The 21,654-nt window shown below is 44.7% G+C and overlaps 7 protein-coding genes across 7 annotated transcripts; 4 read left to right on the top strand and 3 right to left on the bottom strand.

Annotated features, from left to right (window-relative positions):
- Positions 1-1,811: 1,811 nt before the first annotated feature.
- Positions 1,812-4,090, bottom strand: I203_108498 (uncharacterized protein; the record flags this gene model as incomplete). Its single annotated transcript, XM_019148669.1, has 7 exons — positions 1,812-2,105; positions 2,178-2,914; positions 2,980-3,125; positions 3,205-3,313; positions 3,379-3,439; positions 3,518-3,648; positions 3,724-4,090. The coding sequence occupies 7 exons, from the start codon at positions 4,088-4,090 to the stop codon at positions 1,812-1,814; spliced, it is 1,845 nt and encodes a 614-aa protein (XP_019002252.1).
- A 624-nt stretch (positions 4,091-4,714) lies between these two features.
- On the bottom strand, positions 4,715-7,601 carry I203_108497 (uncharacterized protein; the record flags this gene model as incomplete). The annotated part of the gene is made up of 6 exons (XM_019148668.1): positions 4,715-4,784; positions 4,888-4,965; positions 5,038-5,465; positions 5,545-6,417; positions 6,485-6,974; positions 7,045-7,601. The coding sequence occupies 6 exons, from the start codon at positions 7,599-7,601 to the stop codon at positions 4,715-4,717; spliced, it is 2,496 nt and encodes an 831-aa protein (XP_019002251.1).
- A 589-nt stretch (positions 7,602-8,190) lies between these two features.
- On the top strand, positions 8,191-11,774 carry I203_108496 (uncharacterized protein; the record flags this gene model as incomplete). Its single annotated transcript, XM_019148667.1, has 11 exons — positions 8,191-8,920; positions 8,989-9,614; positions 9,711-9,917; positions 9,999-10,040; positions 10,103-10,204; positions 10,278-10,384; positions 10,437-10,462; positions 10,515-10,580; positions 10,664-10,907; positions 10,974-11,115; positions 11,184-11,774. 11 exons carry the CDS (start codon positions 8,191-8,193, stop codon positions 11,772-11,774), a joined length of 2,883 nt encoding a protein of 960 aa, XP_019002250.1.
- Positions 11,775-13,340: 1,566 nt separating this feature from the next.
- I203_108495 (uncharacterized protein) lies at positions 13,341-13,974 on the top strand (the record flags this gene model as incomplete). The annotated part of the gene is made up of 3 exons (XM_019148666.1): positions 13,341-13,383; positions 13,457-13,526; positions 13,596-13,974. The coding sequence occupies 3 exons, from the start codon at positions 13,341-13,343 to the stop codon at positions 13,972-13,974; spliced, it is 492 nt and encodes a 163-aa protein (XP_019002249.1).
- A 1,249-nt stretch (positions 13,975-15,223) lies between these two features.
- On the top strand, positions 15,224-17,048 carry I203_108494 (uncharacterized protein; the record flags this gene model as incomplete). The annotated part of the gene is made up of 6 exons (XM_019148665.1): positions 15,224-15,414; positions 15,523-15,915; positions 15,985-16,162; positions 16,237-16,338; positions 16,400-16,803; positions 16,919-17,048. The coding sequence occupies 6 exons, from the start codon at positions 15,224-15,226 to the stop codon at positions 17,046-17,048; spliced, it is 1,398 nt and encodes a 465-aa protein (XP_019002248.1).
- Positions 17,049-17,558: 510 nt separating this feature from the next.
- I203_108493 (uncharacterized protein) lies at positions 17,559-19,151 on the bottom strand (the record flags this gene model as incomplete). Its single annotated transcript, XM_065518412.1, has 6 exons — positions 17,559-17,894; positions 17,976-18,173; positions 18,378-18,616; positions 18,676-18,788; positions 18,859-18,935; positions 18,996-19,151. The coding sequence occupies 6 exons, from the start codon at positions 19,149-19,151 to the stop codon at positions 17,559-17,561; spliced, it is 1,119 nt and encodes a 372-aa protein (XP_065372777.1).
- Positions 19,152-20,434: 1,283 nt separating this feature from the next.
- I203_108492 (uncharacterized protein) lies at positions 20,435-21,516 on the top strand (the record flags this gene model as incomplete). The annotated part of the gene is made up of 3 exons (XM_065518411.1): positions 20,435-20,956; positions 21,044-21,137; positions 21,230-21,516. 3 exons carry the CDS (start codon positions 20,435-20,437, stop codon positions 21,514-21,516), a joined length of 903 nt encoding a protein of 300 aa, XP_065372776.1.
- Between the last annotated feature and the right edge of the window lie 138 nt (positions 21,517-21,654).

Here is a 21,654-nt window from a genome sequence, read left to right as displayed (position 1 = left end):
AATGCAATGAAGCGAGCCTGCACATGGCTAGCATGACCATCAACAATAAGTAGTCTTCGTTGATCAGGATTGGCAGGTATTGTGTTGGGATGGAATACTTCGGTTAACCATTTGAATGCAATTTCGTTGTTTGACCATCCTGATTTACTGACTGCCCAGTTCCATCCTCGAAGCTGAAGGTTCTCTGAGAGCCACCCTGTGTTGAAACTTCCTTCTGATTTGAATATCACAAGAGGAGGAAGAGCTGAACCTACAGCATTGATACATTCGATTGTTGTAACCCATTCTTGTCTACCAGGTATTGCGCTTGATGGCTTCTTATTACCTCTTCTACTACCTATCTTCTCTCCTTGCTCTATAATAACTAATACTCGAGAGCTTTGTGTTTCTCCTATAGCATATCCTGTCTCGTCCATATTGTAGATGTTCTGCGGCAGGTAATGATTGGCATCATATAGAGACTTGATTTCGCAAAACCAAGGTGTCAAAGCATCGACTGTAGTTGCTGTGAAGCGAGTTGCCTGTATCTTTCGAGAGAAGACACTATGGACCTGGGGATGGCGCTTTCGAAACTTGGCAAGCCAAGGATAGCCCATGGGAGGTGGTAAACATGGCTGGAGCTCATCTGGGATGAGTGCAAGAGTGATTCTCTCTCTCGTATTTCGTTTGCAAGTTCTATGATGATTCCAGGCGAAACAGGATGACCAATGGATGCTGATCGATCGAGGTATTGGATAATGCACTCCTCTTCAATAGTTGTGAGTAGCTGGCGATATTCTTGAGCTTGAGGGCGAGTCAGACGACCTGCAAGATGATGATTGAAGGTTGTCAAGGGAATATCATTGTCTTTGGCAAAAGTGTGTCTGCTTGGTTGTTTGTCGGAAGGAGGGCGGTCCAAAGAGCAAGAACTCGCTGGATGTGTTCTGGAGACGTTTGATCTGGTTTTGTAGACATTCGTACTATTGAAAAGTCGAGTTCAATGGATGTTCTCAATACAAAATAGCGATACAGATGATCAATAAAGATTTAAAGATATCATTTTGCATAGAAGGTCTGTGAGGTTGATCCGTGAGGTTGCACGGACTCGTTGAGGGTTGAAACTCGTTAAGGGTAGAGTCTTGTTACTGTGACGATATTTCGACTTGATGGGCTCTCTTAAACATCCCTCTGTAAATCTAGATCATTATTATCAGAAAATAAAATAGGTTTTCTAGGTTTGGGAGCTACCATTTCTTCTCTCCCATTTCTGTCGCTGCTGCTATTGCTATGGAAATATTGATGACGTAAGAATAAATCATCATATTCGTAACTTGTATTCATCGTTCGATCCATAGGTATATCGTGTATGTGATGGGAGTCTTCATTTTGGTATGTTGGCCTTTGCTGAGAAGAGGAAGTAGAAGAGGAAGAGGTGAACAAAGGTGGCATAGTGACTCTGCGGACGTTCCTTGGAGGTTCTTCATGATGAGATTTCATCCTGTATATTTAGTGGACAACATCATTTGTTAGAGATCTCGTTTATGAATAACATGTTGTAATATAGTTGTTTTTTGGCTTTGTGAATGGAATTTCAAAAACGAAAACCGGAGTTGAGAGAAGAAGGGTAAAACAGGTTGGAACCGGAGGGAAGGAAGGATGTGTAAATAACAATGGTCTGAACGCGGAGGAGAGTCAAGCTGGGCAGAAGCAAGATTAAACGGAGGTTCAACAAGGGCAACGTACATGTTAAGAAGGGTAAACAAAGGCAAGGCTCGGGGAACAAAGGTGACAAGCTACGCAGACGATGGCAAATGAGATTACACAAAACACACTTACATCCTTTCGTAAATCATCTCACACAATTCACAACCTCTCATAAACGTATGATGATTCTGATTATGCTGGAACGACCTTTCCCTTGGATCGGCATAATATGAAGATGAAGGAAAAGACTGATTCGAAACATGGCGTAGAGGCTGTGGCAGATGTGGAAGAGGTAAAGGCGATTTATAATACCCCTCATCATGTTGTCTATTTTGGAGATCATTGACTATATTTGATACTGATCTTCTCGGATTATGACCTTGAATGGGGATTGGTGCCGGTCTAGCGCCTTCGGGTGACCTCTGCAGCATCGAATCCAATCAGTGAGTCTTTTCATACAGGATAGGCCTTTTACTGTGCAGAGATTCACTTACAGCTATCGCAACGGGTCGTGCATCCTCGTACCTCGAAATAGGTCTGTCCGCTTCCATCGTCCTATCTCGATACCTAGGTCCTTTAGGCGAATCAGGCTCCTTCGGGGTGACTACCAACCCAGATGGGATTGGCCTTCTACCATCTGGAGCATCGGATCTGGTCGATGTGGACGAGGTCGTACCGGTGCTCATGCTGGGTTTGGAGCTGTGTGATGGGGCAGTGGACGAACGGGAAGCTACTGATGGTCTGGTGTCGTGAGGTATGGGTGGAGAGGTATGTTGAGGAGTCGCAGGTGATTGTGGACGTTCAGCTGAAGAGGTTTTATTACCTGTGGATGAATTGACTGTACCTTCCTTCTGGGTAATGATTGACTGTGGCTTCACTTCGCTCTTGTCAGACACATAGCGAGTGTCGTCTTTCAAAGATTCTTTGGCTGATGGGCTGGGACTGAGCCCTCCTGTCTTCACCTCAACAATATCCCTGTTGAGATCGTTCTCGGTTGTAGTACCCACTGCTGCAGTCACAATCGCTTCGTTGGAAGTATTTTGAATACTGTGTCCTCCAGAACCCTTACCACCTGTACCTTCCCATAGACCTTTCCCAATCATATCCAATTCACCGAGGGCCACTTTCGCTTTAACACCTCTAATTCTCTCGCGGAATCTCTCTTCGGCCTGTTCTTCTTCCAACGAAGGAGGTAAGGAAGATCGCCATTTGATATCTGGCAGTGTACGGACTACACAGCCCAGATTGTCACGTCAGAATGAAAGTAAAGGTATCGATATTCAGAATTGAACTTACAATACTCTATATCAGGGAACGACTGACCCGATTTCCTTAATCCATCAGAGAAATAAGCTAAGATATATTCAGCCAAGCATCCTGAAGAAGAAGCTATCTTGAGTAGGATTATAGATTGTTTGGTACCAATTAGGGTATGATGATCCCTGTATGCAAAGGGAGATTAATATGGCATTTCATACATATTGATTTCGATATTCCCATTCCTAACAGTTTGAAACTCACTCATTTGCTCTATTGATATCCTCACTCAACGTGACCTTCAAAGCTACCAATCCAGCATGTGCGCTAGAAGTTTCAGATAAGGTATTTGAAGCTTTTCGAAAGGCCTTTTCTATTGAAGGCCACCACCCATACATCAACTGACCGTGCGGTGTGATGTTCAAAGGGTAAGCTTACCTGCTTTATCGTGTTTCTTCCCTATGGCTCCTAGGTATGCATCATGAGTACGACTTTCTTTCTTTTGTCAATTTGTCATCAGCTGAATTGATTTGACAACAGGCAAGAACGATTCGGCAGATCAACGGATGCAACTCACAGCTAGAAGGTTGAAATATTTCAAAGCATCAGAATTCACCTCGTCATACTCTTTATCTATTTTCCTAGATAGCTTGAGGGTCAGGTCTGATAGGTTATCTAACATATTTGCTGTGGGTCCTATCGTCTGGGCTGTGAACATGCATAGTATTATATAGTGAGACATCGACTTGGTAGAATCGATCATGAGTTAAATACGTGACTTACAAGCTACATCTGTTTTCTCCCCACCACCTGAAGCTAGATCTTTCAACGCCCCAGCTAATTTCCTACCTGCTTTACCGACATTCGCAATAGCCAATCTATATTCGTTCCATGCGTTTAACACATCTTCAAGGTTCTTGACAGTCTTGAACGCTTCTTCTTTGCCTATCGGTCTTGATTTGGTGATTCGTGCAGTTGGAGTTGTCACAATAGGGAAATATCCTGATTCGGAAGATGGTGATCTCCCACCCGGTGAAGTCGACGGTGAAGTCGGATTCGATCTATTGGGTGATGAAGAATTAATTCGTCCGCCTGGTGAGGGGATAGACAGAGATGCACGAGATGGTGAGAGTGATTTTAGGGTGAACATGTTAGTCTGAATTGGTCAGTATGTACAGGAAAGACGACGACATGAATACATGAGGATCAGAAAGAGAGTATTCGACGGTACATGGCCCATGCTTATCTTTATGTTATATGCATGTTGCTGATGATAGCGATGTGATGAGGTGTTGATGTGTGCTGCACTGTACTGTATGTATGTATCGATGGGAGAGCCAGACATGAAACACATATTAATATTGGATGATACACACAGCAAGGGAAGGGATCCGTGCGATCATTCTCGTATTCTTTTGTTCTTGTACCTGAAATGAGATTCTCCGATGAATCGTCGTCTTACAGTATAGCATGTACAGTATCATGTGGCAAAAGTAAATTTCCTGCATGATCTCAATGAGAACCACATGCGGCGTTTACTGCAGCCCAACTCGATGATATCGTCATGCATTTTTTTCCTGTATGGTATCTAGACGATCAGATGTTCAAGCCGCCCATGACTATAAGACCCGTTTGAATATCCTTTACTGAGAAGAGAAGACTACTACTGATACATTTTGCATGTAGTGTGCATGGAAACGAGAATGATCGATTAACAGTGCTAGAAAATCAAGATCAAGAGGATCGAGGGATTATGGTAAAGGAGAGAGAAAGCTTAGTCGACTTTGTTGATATCAATAGGCTTGTAAGCTAGTTGAGGAGTAGGACCGTCGGTGTGTTCGGCTCTGATTAGAAAAAAACGAGTATTAGCCAATGATCACCCATAAAGAGGTCGATGATGAGCACCATAGATGGATGAAGAAGATCAAGAAGCGGACCACTACTTACTGTTCCTTCTCCGTCTTCTCCTTGTGATGTTTATCCAACTGAGCTTCGATATATTCATCCATCTCATCCTTGTTCTCACTAAGAACAAGAAACCACAATCAGCATCAGCTTCGTACCTTGTGCACGGGGAACGCGATTATAAACACTCACAATGGTCTGGGACCCAAGGTCAACCTCATATCCTCTCGTGTTATCACCTCCTTCTCCAACAACAACTTCGCGACCTTCTCTACATCTTCCTTGTGCTTCGTCAAAAGCTCTGTCGTTCGAGTGTGCGCATCCACGACCATCTTCTTGACTGCCCTGTCTAACGCTTCGGCAGTAGCTTCCGAGAAGGGTTTTTGAAATCCTTCAGATTGCTGATCCCTTCCACCATAAGATATAGGTCCGATCTCGGGGTTCATACCGTAATTGGCACAAACCTCAAAGGCCATCTTGGTGATTTTCTGCAAATCATCTTGAGCACCGGTCGTGATTCGTCCGAAGAAGATCTCTTCAGATACTCTTCCACCAAGTGTCATACACATTCGATCCAGTAGCTGTTGAGTAGAGAACAAGAATCGTTCTTTTGGTAAGTACTATGGAAGATGCCAAGGGCTTATCAGCATGAAGGGTCCACAAATTGAATGATACATATTGATTATATTATGAACTTACCTGAGCATATCCTAATGCACCGACACCTCTAGGAATAATCGATACCTTCAACAATGGATCGGCATGTTCCAAATACCAACCACAGACAGCATGTCCAGCTTCATGATACGCTACAGTCTTCTTCTCATCTTTACCCAACACTCTCGATTTCCTTTCTAAACCAGCGATAACTCTTTCAATCGCACCATCGAAATCTTCTTCCGTCACAGCATCTCCACCTCGTCTAGCAGCTCGCAGAGCAGCTTCATTGCATACATTCGCAATATCCGCTCCAGAGAATCCAGGAGTGAGCAAAGCCAATTTCTCAGCGATAGTTTCAGCCTTGAGTTCCGTCGAGAGAGTAAGAGGGGAAAGGTGAACACCAAAGATCTGTTTTCTGCCCCCGATGTCGGGTCGATCAATCGCAATGTGTCTATCGAATCTTCCAGGTCGCATCAAGGCGTTATCTAATACGTCGGGTCTGTTGGTACCGGCCAATACTACGACATGTTCATTGGTACCGAAACCGTCCATTTCGACCAACAACTGATTCAAAGTTGATTCTCTTTCATCGTTTCCACCGAAAGATCCACCCTTTCCACGAGATTTACCAATCGCATCGATCTCATCGACGAAGATGATACATGGTGCGTTCTTTTTAGCGTTGGCGAATAAATCTCTGACTCTAGATGGACCGACACCGACAAACATCTCCACAAATTCAGAACCGGATACTGACAAGAAGGGCACACCGGCTTCACCAGCGGTGGCTTTAGCTAATAGGGTTTTACCGGTACCAGGAGGACCAGAGAGGATAGCTCCTCGAGGGATCTTAGCACCGAGTTTTTCGTATTTAGCGGGTTCTTTAAGGAATTTGACGAATTCCATGATTTCCTATTCATCAGGTAAAGTGATATGTCAGTTGAAAGCTAGACCATCTTCGGATTCCAAAGTCGCTTACCTCTTTAGCTTCGTCCATACCAGCTACATCCTTGAATCTGACGTTGACCTGCTCGTCCTTGTTGAACATCTTCGCTCTACTCTTTCCTACACCAAAAATCCCGCCACCTGGGCCACCACCACTCATCGCTGATCCACCTCGTCTAGCCATCCAGAGCAAAAGACCGGCGATAAGAAGGGTAGGAGCGAAATGCATGATAGTTTGGAAGGTTGAGATCTCTTCTCTGTACGATACTGGTATCCTCTCTGCGGCAGGGATACCAAGTTCGTCCTGAGTAGAGATAAGGAGAGACTCGAATCCTTCTAGAGACCCGATGGTGAAGGTATAAGGAGCTGGACCGTGATCGGGTGATGGGAGATTGGAGGAGCCAGTAGCATTGGGTTGAGGAGATGATGAAGAATTCAAGGGACTGTGAAGATGCACTCTAACCTTGCTTCTGTTGACTACTTCGAGGGAAGATACCAAACCTCTGGCAAGGAGGGAGTTACGGCTATGACAGATCGGATTTGATTAGCGATTTGCATTCCACTAGATCGGCCGATAAGATAGTGAAGACTTACAATTCCTGCCATGTGATCTCCTTGGTCCTCACATCATCAGGTTGAGTGATACTCCAAAGGGCATAGGTCGACAAGGCGGCAAGAAGAAGTTGGTTGGGTGTCATACCTCCAAATCCACCTGGCATGCCATTAGGTCCACCACTCGGTCCACCATTTCCACCCGATCCGCCCGATCCGCCATTCCCACCCAACCCAACCTTCTTACCAGCTTTGCCACCCAGCTGTTCACTAAGCTTCTGCCTCTTTGGTTCTTCATCCTTGGGTGGTTCTCTCTGGTCTTCAGGTCGTTGCTGTTCTTCCCCTCCCAGACCTGGTAAGCCGACATCGGGTTTCTTAGGTCCCGAAGGTCCTGAAGGAGGTTCCGATCCTGGTGGTTTGGGAGCAACGGTCGTACCGCCTTTACCACTGAACAAGCCTTCCAGACCAGCAGGCGGTGGTGGGTTTCGAGATGGTTTAGGCGATTGAGGGGTGGCGTAAGATCGGGATAATAATGGTCGGAGGATCGAAGAAGATGATTGTCGAGGCAATCGACGTAGGGAGATCGCTCGTATTGACATGATGATGGGTAATATGGATGAGTCGGTCGGATGCGAAAGGGAAGGATGAAAGATCGTCTGAATCCTTTCACTGATCTATGCGCTTTTCTTGATCAAGATGAATGGGAACAGAACATGAAAGATCGGGAGGGGAATGAGATGGATTGTACGAGTAGACGATTCCGGTCCAAGAAATCGAACAAAATGAAATAAAATGAATTACGCGGCACCCAGTCGATGATATGTTTCGGCCAGAATCGGTAGCAGATGGAGAGTGAGTGGCAATTCCAATTTGCCACATGGTAGAACAGCGGAACTAGAAACACGTGGTGTGCCATCATCGCTTCCCCGCATCTTTACCCCCACAGTCGCTGACGCGTGGAATGGATGGGACGTCCATCGTCACTGCTCAAATAGGGGATTCAACAAGTTACCTTCGTCTCCTTCATCTTCCTTGATGTAGATCAATTCGACCAGAGCTCATCGCAGGGCGATAGCCAGATCACAGTAGCCAGATCGTCCTCCTGTCACCTCCATATATTTCTTGAAAAACCCAGACCCTATCTTGTCTGTAGTCAAGCAAGAAAGCAAGGTCTTCGTCCCATCCACCATGATGAGGTCCTTACTTTCTCCCCTTTCCCTCTTCTTGGTCCTATCTCTCATCTTACTACCAAACACGATGGGAGTCAAAGAAGAGGATTTCAAGAAATGTTCCCAATCATCTTTCTGTAGGAGATTACGATCCATCGCCAATAAACAGGAATCAGCACCGAGCGGTACTTTCAATTCACCCTATTCGTTATCACCTCCTCAAGCTATCCAAGATGGAGCTTGGAAATGGCCATTGAAGTCCTCTTTGTACCCCGAAATCAAATTCGAACTTCGTGCTGATGTCTTGGCTGAAGGTGATGGTATGATAAGGCTTAGAATAGATGAAATTGATTCTACAACCCCTTTTAAAAGATATCACGAAACTGCTCGTTGGGCATTGCTCGATACAAATCCATCTCTATCTTCATCAGCTACTATCAAAACTACATCCGGAAAAAGTACTATCACCTATGGGCCTTCAAGCTCGAAACTTTCTTTGGAGATCCAACATTCACCACTGAAGATCACCCAGTTGAGAAATGGTAAACCGGAAATCGTATTTAACGAAAGATCGTTATTCCACATGGAACATTTCAGGATCAAGGATGTTGAGAAAACCGAAGAGATCCTGAGTGAATCTGAACAAGTGGTTCTGAAAGGTGAAGAACAGGATAGAAGTTGGTTTGAGGAGAGTGATATAGATGCGTTTGAAGAGACTTGGAAGAAATGGAAGGATAGTAAACCAAAAGGTGAGTTCCTCTTATGCATGATGACGACATGTCTGACAAGTACCGATGATCATGGACGACATTCAAAGGTCCTGAAGCATTTTCTCTTGATCTTACTTTCCCCGGTGTCAAGCATGTCTATGGTCTTCCTGAACATGCCTCGCCCCTGTCTCTTCCTGATACCTTAGGCCCAAACGCACATTACTCTGATCCTTACAGATTGTACAACGTCGACATCTTCGAATATCTCGCCGACTCACCGATGTCACTTTACGGAGCTATCCCCTTACTTCATGCCCATTCTACCGATCATTCCGTTGGTGTACTCAATCTGGTCGCATCCGATACATTCGTAGATGTCCGACATGACACTGATGCCGTGAGGACACATTGGGTATCGGAATCCGGTATCTTAGATATCCTCTTATTACCTGGACCAAGACCTCAACAGCTCTTCGAACAATATGCTGTACTTACTGGACCTACATCTTTACCCCCTCAATGGTCTACAGCCTATCACCAATGTCGATGGAACTATAACGACGAAGATGACGTTTTGCAGGTAGATAGGAAGTTTGATGAAGCTGATATCCCCCTGGATGTGACTTGGTTGGATATTGAATATGCAGAAGAACATAGATATTTTGATTGGAATAATAAATTTTTCCCTGACCCTGTTAAGATGATTGATGCTGTTGCGAGTAAAGGTCGAAAGGTACGTTCCAATATTCCATTCCTGTCGGATATCGTAAGGATAGATATCGTAAGGATAAGCTAAAACCGATCGATTTTTGTCCTTTTGTATGAAAAGATGGTAGCTATCATTGATCCCCACATCAAGAAAACCGATTCGTTCAGAATATATTCCGATGCCAAAGATTTGGATGTGCTCATAAAGAAATCGGATGGAAATAATTTCGAAGGTTGGTGTTGGACCGGAAGCAGTGTTTGGGTAGATTTCTTTAATGAGAAATCTTGGACTTGGTGGACGAAAATGTTCGATTTCAAGACTTGGAAGGTCAGTTTACTCTCAACTTGACTGAGACTCATTGGGACTTGAAAGCTGATCGAAGGGAATTCATATTTCACTCGAATTTAGGATTCGACGAGCGCTCTATTCATCTGGAATGATATGAATGAGGTCAGTTGCACAAAGAATGGTGAACTCTCGCATACAGCTGATACCAGGATTTTATACCATAGCCATCCGTATTTGACGGTCCGGAGATCAGTATGCCAAGAGATAATATTCATGCTGGGGGATGGGAACATCGAGATGTACATAATATCAATGGTATGATGTTCGTGAGTATCACGTTTCAGCTCTCAACCACTTGAACAATCGAGACAATTCCTGTGACTGATCTAATGTACAAAGCACAACCAAACTGCCCATGCGTTAATTGCAAGAGAAACGCCGGCCAAAAGACCTTTCGTACTTTCCCGATCTTTCTTCGCTGGCTCGCAAAGATATGGCGCTATATGGTGAGCTGAGTTCATGAGTTGAACATTAACAACAGCTGACATCCACTCGTAGGACTGGTGACAATCTCGGAGACTGGGGTGAGCTCTTCTCAATTGTGGTTGCGAGTTAGTTGAGCTGACATTTACATAGAACACCTTGCCGGTGAGACCGCCATGTTGCTCTCCAACAACATCGCAGGGATGGTTTTCAGTGGAGGTGAGTTCCATTTCATCTTGCTCATCATTTCCGGTTCAATCGCTTTTGGTAAACTATACTAATCTTGTTCACCGTGTATGTAGCCGACGTCGGTGGATTCTTTGGCAATCCAACATCCGAGCTCCTGGTGAGATGGTATCAAGCGGGAGCGTTTATGCCATTCTTCCGAGCTCATGCGCATATCGATACCAAACGACGTGAACCGTATCTGTTCGATGAACCTATCAGGGGTTATCTGAGGGATATCATCCGATTGAGATACCAATTGTTGCCCGTGTGGTATAATGCTTTCCACGATTCCAGTCTGACCGGTGTACCCATCATGAGGTGGGTTCATGAAATGTATCACTGGGACTTGTCTGGAAGTCTACTTACCTAGATTCTGTCTGTTAGACCTCAATATGCTGTCTTCCCAGAAGATGAGCAAGGGTTTGCCATCGATGATCAATACTACATCGGTGGTTCAGGATTACTCTTCAAACCCGTTGTGCAAGAAGGTGCGGAGACAAGTCAAGTATACATCTCTGACGCTCAGGTAAGTGACGATACATCGGTATTCGCCCGCATGACTGGTACTAACCACATAATGTGTCCTTTCCGTAGCCATACTACAACTACTTCACTCGTCATCTCTATCCTGCTCATGCCCGCCAGACTGTCTCTCTATCTACACCCTTGTCCACGTTCCCTCTCCTCATTCAAGGTGGATCCATTGTCCCCTCAAGACAGAGAGTCAGAAGGTCATCGCCTTTGATGTGGCAAGACCCATTCACATTGACCATCGCCTTATCGAAAGAAGGTAAAGCTTCAGGTCAATTGTACTTGGATGATGGTGTATCATATGGATACGAACAAGGAGAATACATCTGGAGGAAATTCCAATTCGACGGTAAATCTTTGTCATCGACTTCTAAGACCAATACTCCAGCATCATCAGAAGAGAAAGGGGTAGTATCGTACGATGCAGACAACAATACCTGGGCTCAAGCGGTCTCTCACGTCAAGATTGAGAGTATCATCGTGTTAGGATTGACCCATAAACCGAAATCCATCAAGATCGGTGGACAGGAAGTAGATTGGGTGTATGAGAATGGAGTAGCTTCCAATGGTAAGAAAGAAGGACAGAGTAGTTTGTTGAAGATTAAGAATCCTGGGGTGGGCGTAGTGGGAGATTGGGAGATTGCGTTCAGTTAGATGAAAAAAACAGAGAAAGAGATTGGACGAAATGTACAGCAATGATAGGCCATGATCAATTTAGTCGAGGATTTGACTGGCGATCATACAACGATGCAATGCAACCTGTCTTTTACTATCCCTTGACATGGTTTTTGCGCTATGGTGTGGTCGATCATCGTCAGCGATCCACGTGAAATATTTTGCGAACATGACCATGACGGACCATGATGTATCCTGTGATTGCGACCGGAACAGCTATGAGTGTCCAGACAGAGGAGCTAGAAGATAGTCAATCATAGGAAGACGAGCTCATACGGGGGCCATAGTCTTCACGTCACCCTGCAAAATTCTGTGTTCTCAAGCCATGAAGCTGAAGCTGAGAGCTTGTCAAGCACGACTTGGCCTTGATGTTACACAGGTTATGGAGATCTCATGTTCCAATGAAGCTAAAACACCAGAGGGGAGTTGTAAGAAGCGGAACGCATGAGCGGACAACAGAGACAAAGTAGACTAAAACACTAAGATCTAGCCGGACATACATATGATATCACTGACATTGAACCGTCCCATTGAAGAAGTGTAAAGATCCATAACTACTTTCGTGTCATAATCACCATAAGCTGTTCAGCTAAACTCATCAGTGTATGGAGACAAAGCTCAACATTCTCTCTCTCGAATCTACCTTTGACTAACGGGTATTTAAAGGACCTAAAATGCTACAATGCTATTATACAACGAAATAATGAAATGCACACTTCCCACCCATTCCATGATCCACTCATGTTTTCACCCCGAGGAGCTCCTCCATTGTGTTTCCCATTACATGGAACAACCCATTGTCCTTCGATTTCAGCTTCTCTTTGTTGCTATGGTTTCTCGATGTGTAAAGACAGTGCCCTCTGATTTGCAGCACCTATAGCACTCTTCCATCTTTCGACAGGTGAGTTTGTCATAACATGTCGAGAAGCGGAAACTGAGGATACGGAGGGTCTAGGCCCAATTTACGATGAGGTGACGTCCCCTCGATAATGCTAGGATCAAGGGAAGACGAATCCCCATTTATCAACTGTCTGTCACTTCAAGACACGGAATGATCCATTATCGCAAAATGCCATTCACTTCAAGGACCGTCGCTTCACCCATTACATGGTTCTAATCACATTGTACACCAAGGAGCATCGTGTCATACAGTTACTATCTCAATCGGAATTTATATCGATGAAAGGATGATTGAGCCCTAGGCTGGCAAAGCACCGGCGCCATGATCGGATGAGAAGGAGTCAGGGCTTTTCGTCCTTTGGACTTCACTCCACTGCCCTCCCTTCACTAAACAGGAAACACGTCATGGGGCAAACAACCTTTGTATCGATGACCCTTCTATGTAACTTCTCGCAAAGACATGGCCATTGCAGGGTCTCCATTCCAAAGATATAAAACCCACTCACTTTGCCTCTGACCAACCAAGGTCATTGACCTCATAATCTTTCGTCTCCACACCCTTCATATCCTGACCATTATAGCAACTGCTTTGAATAATCGTCTACAAGGGATACTTGCATTTCCGAGCCCGCGCCCATACACAACATGTCCGAAGCACTTAGAAGTTTCACCAAAATTGTCAAATCTCGTAGGTTCATACAATCCTGTAAAAGGTGTGATCTTTACATACTGATTATTCTCACAATTTTATTTACATGCAGTCGGTTCGAGGGAAGGGGATGTGCCCATCGATCCTAAGGATGACTGGGGAGTCACCTCTTACGGTGACCCGTAAAAGTATATCCCTAAAGAGGATCAACAAGATTGGAAGACGCCTTACACAGCCGCTGGAACCAATAGCAACACCAACTACGGGACTACTTACTCAGCACCACAAAGTGGATATGGTTATTCTCCTGCTCCGTCTCAGGGAGGATATGCCTACCCTCCTCAAGGTGGGTATGCTCCAACCTATGGTGGGTATCCCAATATCCCGGCACCTAATGGTCCCAACGCTTCAGCCTATGGAGCTGGTGGAGGCTTTGCAGCCCGAACTGCAAGTACGGCGCCTGATGCGCAAACTTCTACTACTCCTTATTCACAAGGAAGTGGCAATCCCTATGACAACTTTGGGCAATCGTCTCCTGCTAGTTCGGCAGCGGGATTCCCAGCTTATGATGCCTCGCATACCACTGGAGTTCACGGTGGCCCTGATTCGACTGGTGGTACACAACACTAAGTTGTTGATACTGACCATACCGGAGCACAGTGCTGCCCAACTAGGGGCGCGCACAATGGCGTGAGATCACATTGGAAGGAATCGAGAAGATAATGATTGGACATGACGCAAATTCTTGTTAAGTACGCTCACAAGTATGTATAAATTGAACATATACTCTATCATGTCCAGAGGCTTGGATCATAATATCGTATGCAAGCCTGCATATGGCAGAAGCTATTTCCGTGAAAGGATCTCAGAGCCACAACGGTGGAAGGACAAGACGCTCAGAACTTCTGTGCCCAAGGCTCACTCCCTTCTGAGCGTTTCCTCAACAGGTAAGAGCATGGCCACCACTTTGAGGTCATCCCATTCTTGTCTCTGAGCTCTAATATCATGGCGATGTAATGATGTGGGTCAACTCGACTACAAGGGTATATATAATAAGGCTTGGTGTGTCCCTACGCCCTTCCCTGAGTACTTCAGAGGATATATCAAGCACCTGCCCGATGGGTTAGCAGCTGAGTCTTGCTATCGAGGTCGAATGTAGGGATTTAGGTCAATCTATCTGCAGTTGTAAAACCAGTTTTAAAACCATTATGAGATTATTCGAAAGTACTCAGGACGAGACACGTCTATGTAGATGTAAACAATGATATATGAATGATATTGAGGGACCGTCATCTTCCAGCAGAGCTGGTCTTCATTCTCATTCCTGCAACTTTGCCAACTGTCAGCCAGATACCATCGTCGTTCCAATCACAGTCTTCTGTTTGGATAGGATAGGTGACATCGAGATGATACATTTCTACCCTGAGAGAACAATAAGCATAATTCCACACACATGAGTCTCCCGGTTCCTGAATCCGATCAGTTCTTGGTCCGGAGCCCATCAACTTATTTTTAGTATGCTCTCTTACCCTCTCACAACAATAGACACCTCTGCCTCTTGTTCGTTTACTGTACTAGAAGGATACTGCGCAGAGCATGCTTCTTCGAGATCGTAGAACACGAACAATGGATGGTCTGGCAGTGACCGCGCATTAAGGGCGTTTGTGTGTGTGTGTGTGTAATTGTTGGATATGATATGATATGATAAGTGGGGGAACAAGTACAATCATCATATCTAAAGTACTGAAGGAAGCGTAAGTTGCGATCACTCCAGAGCTGACCTATATACGTGCTTAATCCTGGTCATCCTGTCTTTTATCCCCCTTCCCTCTTCTCCGTGTCTCACTTAATTTTGCTTTGGCTTTTATCGTCAAGCAAAATGCAAGTAGTTGATTTCCTTGGCAGTCCAAGATTTCCAACGATACTTGAAACACTTTCGCTCTGTCCTGTCGTACTCCTCGTTTACCTCCTTGATACGTTCCTCTTAAAGCCTTTGACATCACCTTTACGGCACTTGGCTGGTCCACCTGGAGGATATGGTATCAATGGACATAGTGCCCAGATCATGGAGTGGGTTCTCCCCTTTTATTTTCCATCTCTTCCCCCCTCTCATCGTTACAAGGCTTAATCTCACAAGACGGGAGATTAAATCACTCGCTGATCTGGGTCGAATCGTAGCCTACATGGATCCACAGTACACGATTGGATATCCACCTACGGCTCAACATTCCTCGTCAGAGGTCCCCTCGGGATCCATCATAGAATATTCACCTTGGATCCCAGAGCGCTGTCTCACGTACTCAACAACACTCAGATCTACTTCAAATCACCCCTCCTAAGGAACCTAGTCAGAAGGTATATGAAAGAGGGTTTGATAGTTGCCGAAGGTGAACGACACAAGTTACAGAGGAAAGTTGCTCAGAGGTTGTACTTATGGTATTTGATACCTATTTCTGCGTTGACAGTACGATCCAATATGGCCAAAGGACTTAAACCCGATCAGAAATTGAGAGATCACGAAATCACAGGTCAATTGTCTACGTTCATGTTTGCGGGATCGGATACAACAGCGTAAGTCTACCCCTCTTTTTTTACTGTAGGCTGAGATGCATTGTCTAATTTATGGCGATCACTCGATAGAGGAACAATCGCCATGGGATTATATCAACTTGCCAAACATCCCCAAGTACAAGAAACTCTACGTGCGGAAATATCAGGCTATGGAGATAATTTACCTTACGAGCAGATTGACGAATTACCATACCTGGATGCGATTGCCAAAGAGGTATTGAGAATCAACCCATCTTTACCGGGCACTGTGAGTCAAACTCCCTTTCAGATATGAACTTGAAATTCGCATGAAGAGCTAACATGGTATTTACGTTGATACAGGTTAGACAAACTCAGCAGGACGATGTTATACCTTTATCTCAACCTGTTAAATTGTCAAATGGGAAGATTGTCAGTGAGCTAAGAATTAGGAAAGGTCAATTGGTCAGTATCATTCAAGTTCCCAAACCACCCAACCTTTTGACTGAGCTCGTTTTGATGATAGGTTCACATCCCTATCGAGCACTTACACACCTCGAAGGGAATATGGGGTTCCAACGCAGACATATTCGATCCTTCTAGGTTTCTAGGAAGTGAGCATCTGGAACCTTCCAAGACTCCTTTGACAGCATCTTTTTCCTCGACTTCTACTTCTTGGCCAATGGGTCCAACGGGTCCAACGGGTGATCAACCCGGTTCCATAGAGCCCATACCCCGCAAAACATCTATACCATCTAATGTACCTTCTGGACCTGGCGTTTGGCCAAATTTCATGACTTTCATTGATGGACCAAGAAGATGTATAGGATATAAACTTGCTTTGATGGAAATTAAGATAATGTTCTTCAAGTTGATTAAAGATTTCCAGGTCTTGCCGAAAGAGGATCAAAGGGTTTGGAGGTGGAATATGTAAGTCAGAGTGTTTCTTGGGGTTTTTTCCCTTTTTTTTTCGATCATCAACCAACGTGAAGAAGGAAGCGAATGTGATTGACTCACTGAGAATTCATTTTGTTTGTTTTAATAGGATGAGCACAAGACCTTATGTTGAAGGTACTTTGTATGCTAAAGGGTCGAGTTTACCTATTATTTTCAAACATCTAAAAGGTGAAGATGAAACGACTAGTGATATATCGATTTCGAAAGAAGTGGAATGATCAGGTTTTTTGTTTGATAAATGGAAGGAAGATCTTTGTCTTGTAACATATATATCTATCCGGAACACTTCTTATTCAATGTATTTGATATATGCTTTCACGATTGGCCCTACGTTGCTGCAAACGGTTTGTTGTACGTTTTGAATCATGATTGCATAATATGAGATATATACAAATGATGATTTGATAAACACCCCAATGAAATCTACTTCTACCTTGATCTTACCCTTTCTCTTATCTGACTCGGCTCAACCAAGTCCTTCCTCACCTTCAATGAAGACATATGATTAACTTGTTTCTTGTTTTCCTACATGAATATCTCTTTTCGACGATGTTTGTTTACAAATGATGATGATGATGATAGGTTGTAATTGGGACTAGTTGGACAGGTTTAGGTGGTTACGGTTTGAAGGTTGTTACGGATTTGAAAGGATTATGCGGTGGTTTCGGTACTACGTAACATACATGAGTTCATGATGATGGCGGTAGACGAGTCGATAAATCAGAAACTCACGCATCGCCATTACCGTTAGCTTCAGCTTGAGCTTGTTCAAGCTCAATGGGCTTCATCTCCTTAGCGATCTTAGCGGTGATCTTCCTGTCTTCGACCAAGGTCCCATCAACTTTCTCAACAGCTTGAGCTTGTTCGGCATCATTCTCAATCTCCACGAAACCGAATCCCTTTGAAGCTCTGAATGGTCGGAAACTTCGGGCAGCTCCAGGTCGAGGTCTTCGGATCCCCTTGACAACCTTGGCGGACTTCACTTTGATGGAGAGATTGGTAAAGATGGTGGCAAGAGCTTCGTCATCGACAGAGAATGGAAGGTTGGCAACGAAGATGGTGTTCTGTAAGGATTCAGATCGAACAGATAGAATATATCAGCGGAATGAATAAAATAAGATGAATTGGGTAAGAAATGGATTCACCTTTGAGTCATCACCAGTGAGTTCAAGTCGAGGTTGTCTCTCCTTCTTGGGTTTAGGGGCAGCCTTCTTCTTCTCCTTGGTCTCTCCATCCGCACCATTTACATCGATTCTGCCCTTTGAAGCTGGCTTGACATCTCCAGCAGCCTCAGCTTCACCTTCTCCCTCATCACCTTCTCCAGGAAGACGTCGTCGGGACTTCTACAAGGACAGAGCGTCAGCCATGTTCTCCATCAGGCATGTCATTGATATGAGGATCGATAAAGATGCATAACCCGGACAACAAAAGACCCTCTCAGTGATCATTGAAATTGAAAAGAGAGAATACCATGACGGATACCGGTATATCACGCCTTTCGACAAGGAGATGAAGTGCTCTTCATTCGAGTGAGAAGCAGAACTCACCTTAGCCTTGCTCTTATTGTTCTTCTTCTTCTTGGGTTTCTCCTCACCCTCCTCAGCAGGTTTACCATTAGCTTCAGGGGCGGCGCCAGCGGCAGTAGCTGATTCGGCGGCTTTTTCAGCTTTCTTGGCGTTATTAGCCTCTATTCTCTCCTTCCTCTTCTCGTCTTTGGCCTTTCTGATCTCGAGCACTTTCTCAGCTGGTCGAGCAAGCTCAATTCGGGGTTGTCTGGATCCGAATTCTATGTATCCCATTTACCGTCAGTATCTTGAGTTACATGATCAGTAGAGTCTGACTTGCCTTTATCTTTGAGTTGCTCAACAGCCCTGGTAGCGTCTGCTTCGTTGGTATAGGTGACAAAGGCATATCCAGCAGGTCGTTTACCGAATTTCAATGGGAGATCGATAGTTTTGCTAAATCACAGATGCAGCTGTGAGTTACCATGGACTAATGAATTCAAGGTGAAATCATCTTGTAACTCACATCTCACCACCTGCAGGAGCGACGAACTCTTGAACTTGTTCCTTGGTAGTTGTGTAATCGATATTACCAATGTAGATCTATTTCATTTTTGGTATGTTAACGCACAGATCGCGTGAGAGGAGTGAGCAATCACTGACTCTATGACCATCATCTTCTTTTGGGATATCAGCGATCTTCTTGGCATCCTCTTCGGCAGAGTCAGCGGTGATAGCACCGGTAGATACGAAGTCTGCAGCAGCATTGACGACGTTCTCGGTAGCTTGCTTGATTGGGTTAAGGACAGCTTCAACCATTTTGATCTGTTGGCGATGGATGTGATCGACTTAAGTTCAGGAAAGAGAGAGGGGGGGTGGTAGACGTGTAAGACGTTCTTTGAGACTAAAGGCAAAGTGTTGTTTTTGGCTCTGGTGTAATCGAAAGAGACTAGGAGAAGAAGAAGAAAGAGGGATGAGAAAGAGAAAAGAGAAAGAGAAAGATAGATGTATAGTGGGTATGGTGTATCGTGCTTCGCGTGCGAGGGAGGTGGCGGTAACGAGTGGTGATGACATTGACTATCAATCGGTGGAGTGCTCGAGTGCATCCACATGCGGAGACCCCACATCTCGGTGTTATACCTCGTATCAACGCAGTTGCCGCTGTGTGGCAACCTCGACCATGACTGCTTGCGATGACTTTACAACAGTCAACGCGAGACCTTCTTCCGAGCCCGCTCTATGTTTTGGTTTCTTGGGTGGATCCACAAAACACCTCCAAGATCCGGTCATGACGGAGCGATGATCTGTTTGGTCTAAGTCGACAAAGGCTGCTTATCGCCGTTCTCTCAAAGTCAATACGAATCTCGACCGAGAAGGACTAGAAGTGGAAATGCGGTAAATCTCAATATGTCGCTAAGGTTACACACCCTGTCATTCTCTTTGCAACTTTGCAGCTCCTCCCATCTGTTCCTAAGATACGAAAGGTACGAGGGCATATACGCATTTGCATTTGTATGCTCTCAGTAACTCGCACTCATGTCACAAGAAGCGACGGCCGTGATGAGAAAATGATTTGACTGAGTAGTAAATCGGATGACATCGGGTCGGTTGTGGCACCCCACGGTATCTTCCGATTACTTGGCGGATTCATACCTTGTACTTTTCCAATTTACTTTGTCGTTCTCATCCTCCTACCGTGTCCGCACGATTATGACTATTGTAAGTAAGTTACCGTTTCTGATGATACTGTATATCCTTTGTTACTTGATTTGTCGTGCGAATCAATCAGATTTGAATTCAAATCGTGACCTGAAGCAAGTTAACTTAAGATCAAAAGATGTGATGCGATTAATTCCTCATTGCGATAGAATCCGACAAATCCCAATCACTACATATATGACTTTGTTACATTTCATGATGAGATTTCATATATATGTTCCGAATTCACTTTGACTTTCCTCTCCTCTTATGTCGCTTACATATCCAAACTAATATCAACTTACATTACGACCAACACAAGATCTATAGCCCATCCAATCGACTATACTAACTTAACATCCTTCGATATCTTCTGGATATTCTATCATATTGGATAAATCAGAATGTCGGGTCTACAACTAAACACCGCTGTACCTATCAGATCACCTTCCACGATCAAAACGACCTTACCATCGTTTGATGATCTTCTCAAATCGTTGGAAGAGCCTTCGACGGTTACTTCCCATCACATACGAAATCCACACCACGTTCATCCTCACCATGTACATCACCAACATGTGGTGCATCCTCCCTATCCTCACCACCATCAACACCATCATCATTATAGACCACCTTCCACACCACCCACACCAAGATTATCCTTATCCGGATCATCTTCTTCAGAAGAAGATCAGATTAACTCTGCTACCTCATCAAGGTCGTCCTCGCGACTGGGCGGTAGAAAAAGACGATCCAACAGTCTTCCATCAATATCAAGAACTCATATGAACTCCCCATTCAGGGAATTGAGCGTGCTACCTCATTCGATAGAACATCATACGAACCGAATACAGAGATTGAAAGAAGGTGATGGTGAATGGATGCCATACTCCCTCAACGCAGTAGCTCCATCTTCTTTACCATATGTAAGTTGATTTGGTCTCTCCATCATGTATGGTAGATAGTAATGTTTCAGCTTATGAATTGATGCTGACATTTTCAGTCGGCTTTAGCACGCACGACCACATTACCTCCCACGATTTTCGACCGGATCGATTCCCCATGCTCCAGTTCCAGCTTTAGCTCCGGCTCTAGCTCCAACGCTTGGTCACCTTCACAAGGGGGAAGAAGAAATACAAAGAAAGAAATCTTGCTCACCCCTCCATCATCCCCACCACTCTTGCCTATCCCACTCCCAGACACCTACTCGTACACTTCCAAGAACAATAGCGATACCCTCCGTACCGCCTATGGGCATACATCGAAGATCGATGAGCGGGAGCATGAACATCTCACACTCACCACTCAGCACAAGCGAACCTATGACTCCATCTTCCATCTCGAGTCTATACATGAACAACCATTCAAACCAATCGCCAAACGACAGTGCAACGCAGTGTCAAACCCCAACGAAAGGCTATGGCATTTCATCGGCGAAAAAGGATGTCATCTACACTATTCCCACCAACATGGATATCGACCTTGAAATGGACATGGACATGTAGCTTCACAGCAGATACAAAAGAAACAGCAAGACTCGATAGTAGCTGAAGCTATATTGATGCATATGATGAGAGTTGGAGATAAGAGGGCTTCGAGTATGATGTGAGGTTGTGTCTTTTCT

Source organism: Kwoniella mangroviensis, chromosome 3 (genome assembly GCF_000507465.2).
Source record: "Kwoniella mangroviensis CBS 8507 chromosome 3, whole genome shotgun sequence".
In the NCBI taxonomy this organism is placed as follows: domain Eukaryota; kingdom Fungi; phylum Basidiomycota; class Tremellomycetes; order Tremellales; family Cryptococcaceae; genus Kwoniella; species Kwoniella mangrovensis.
The sequence above is the reverse complement of the archived record's forward strand: the minus strand, read 5'-3'. Positions and strand labels throughout refer to the sequence as shown.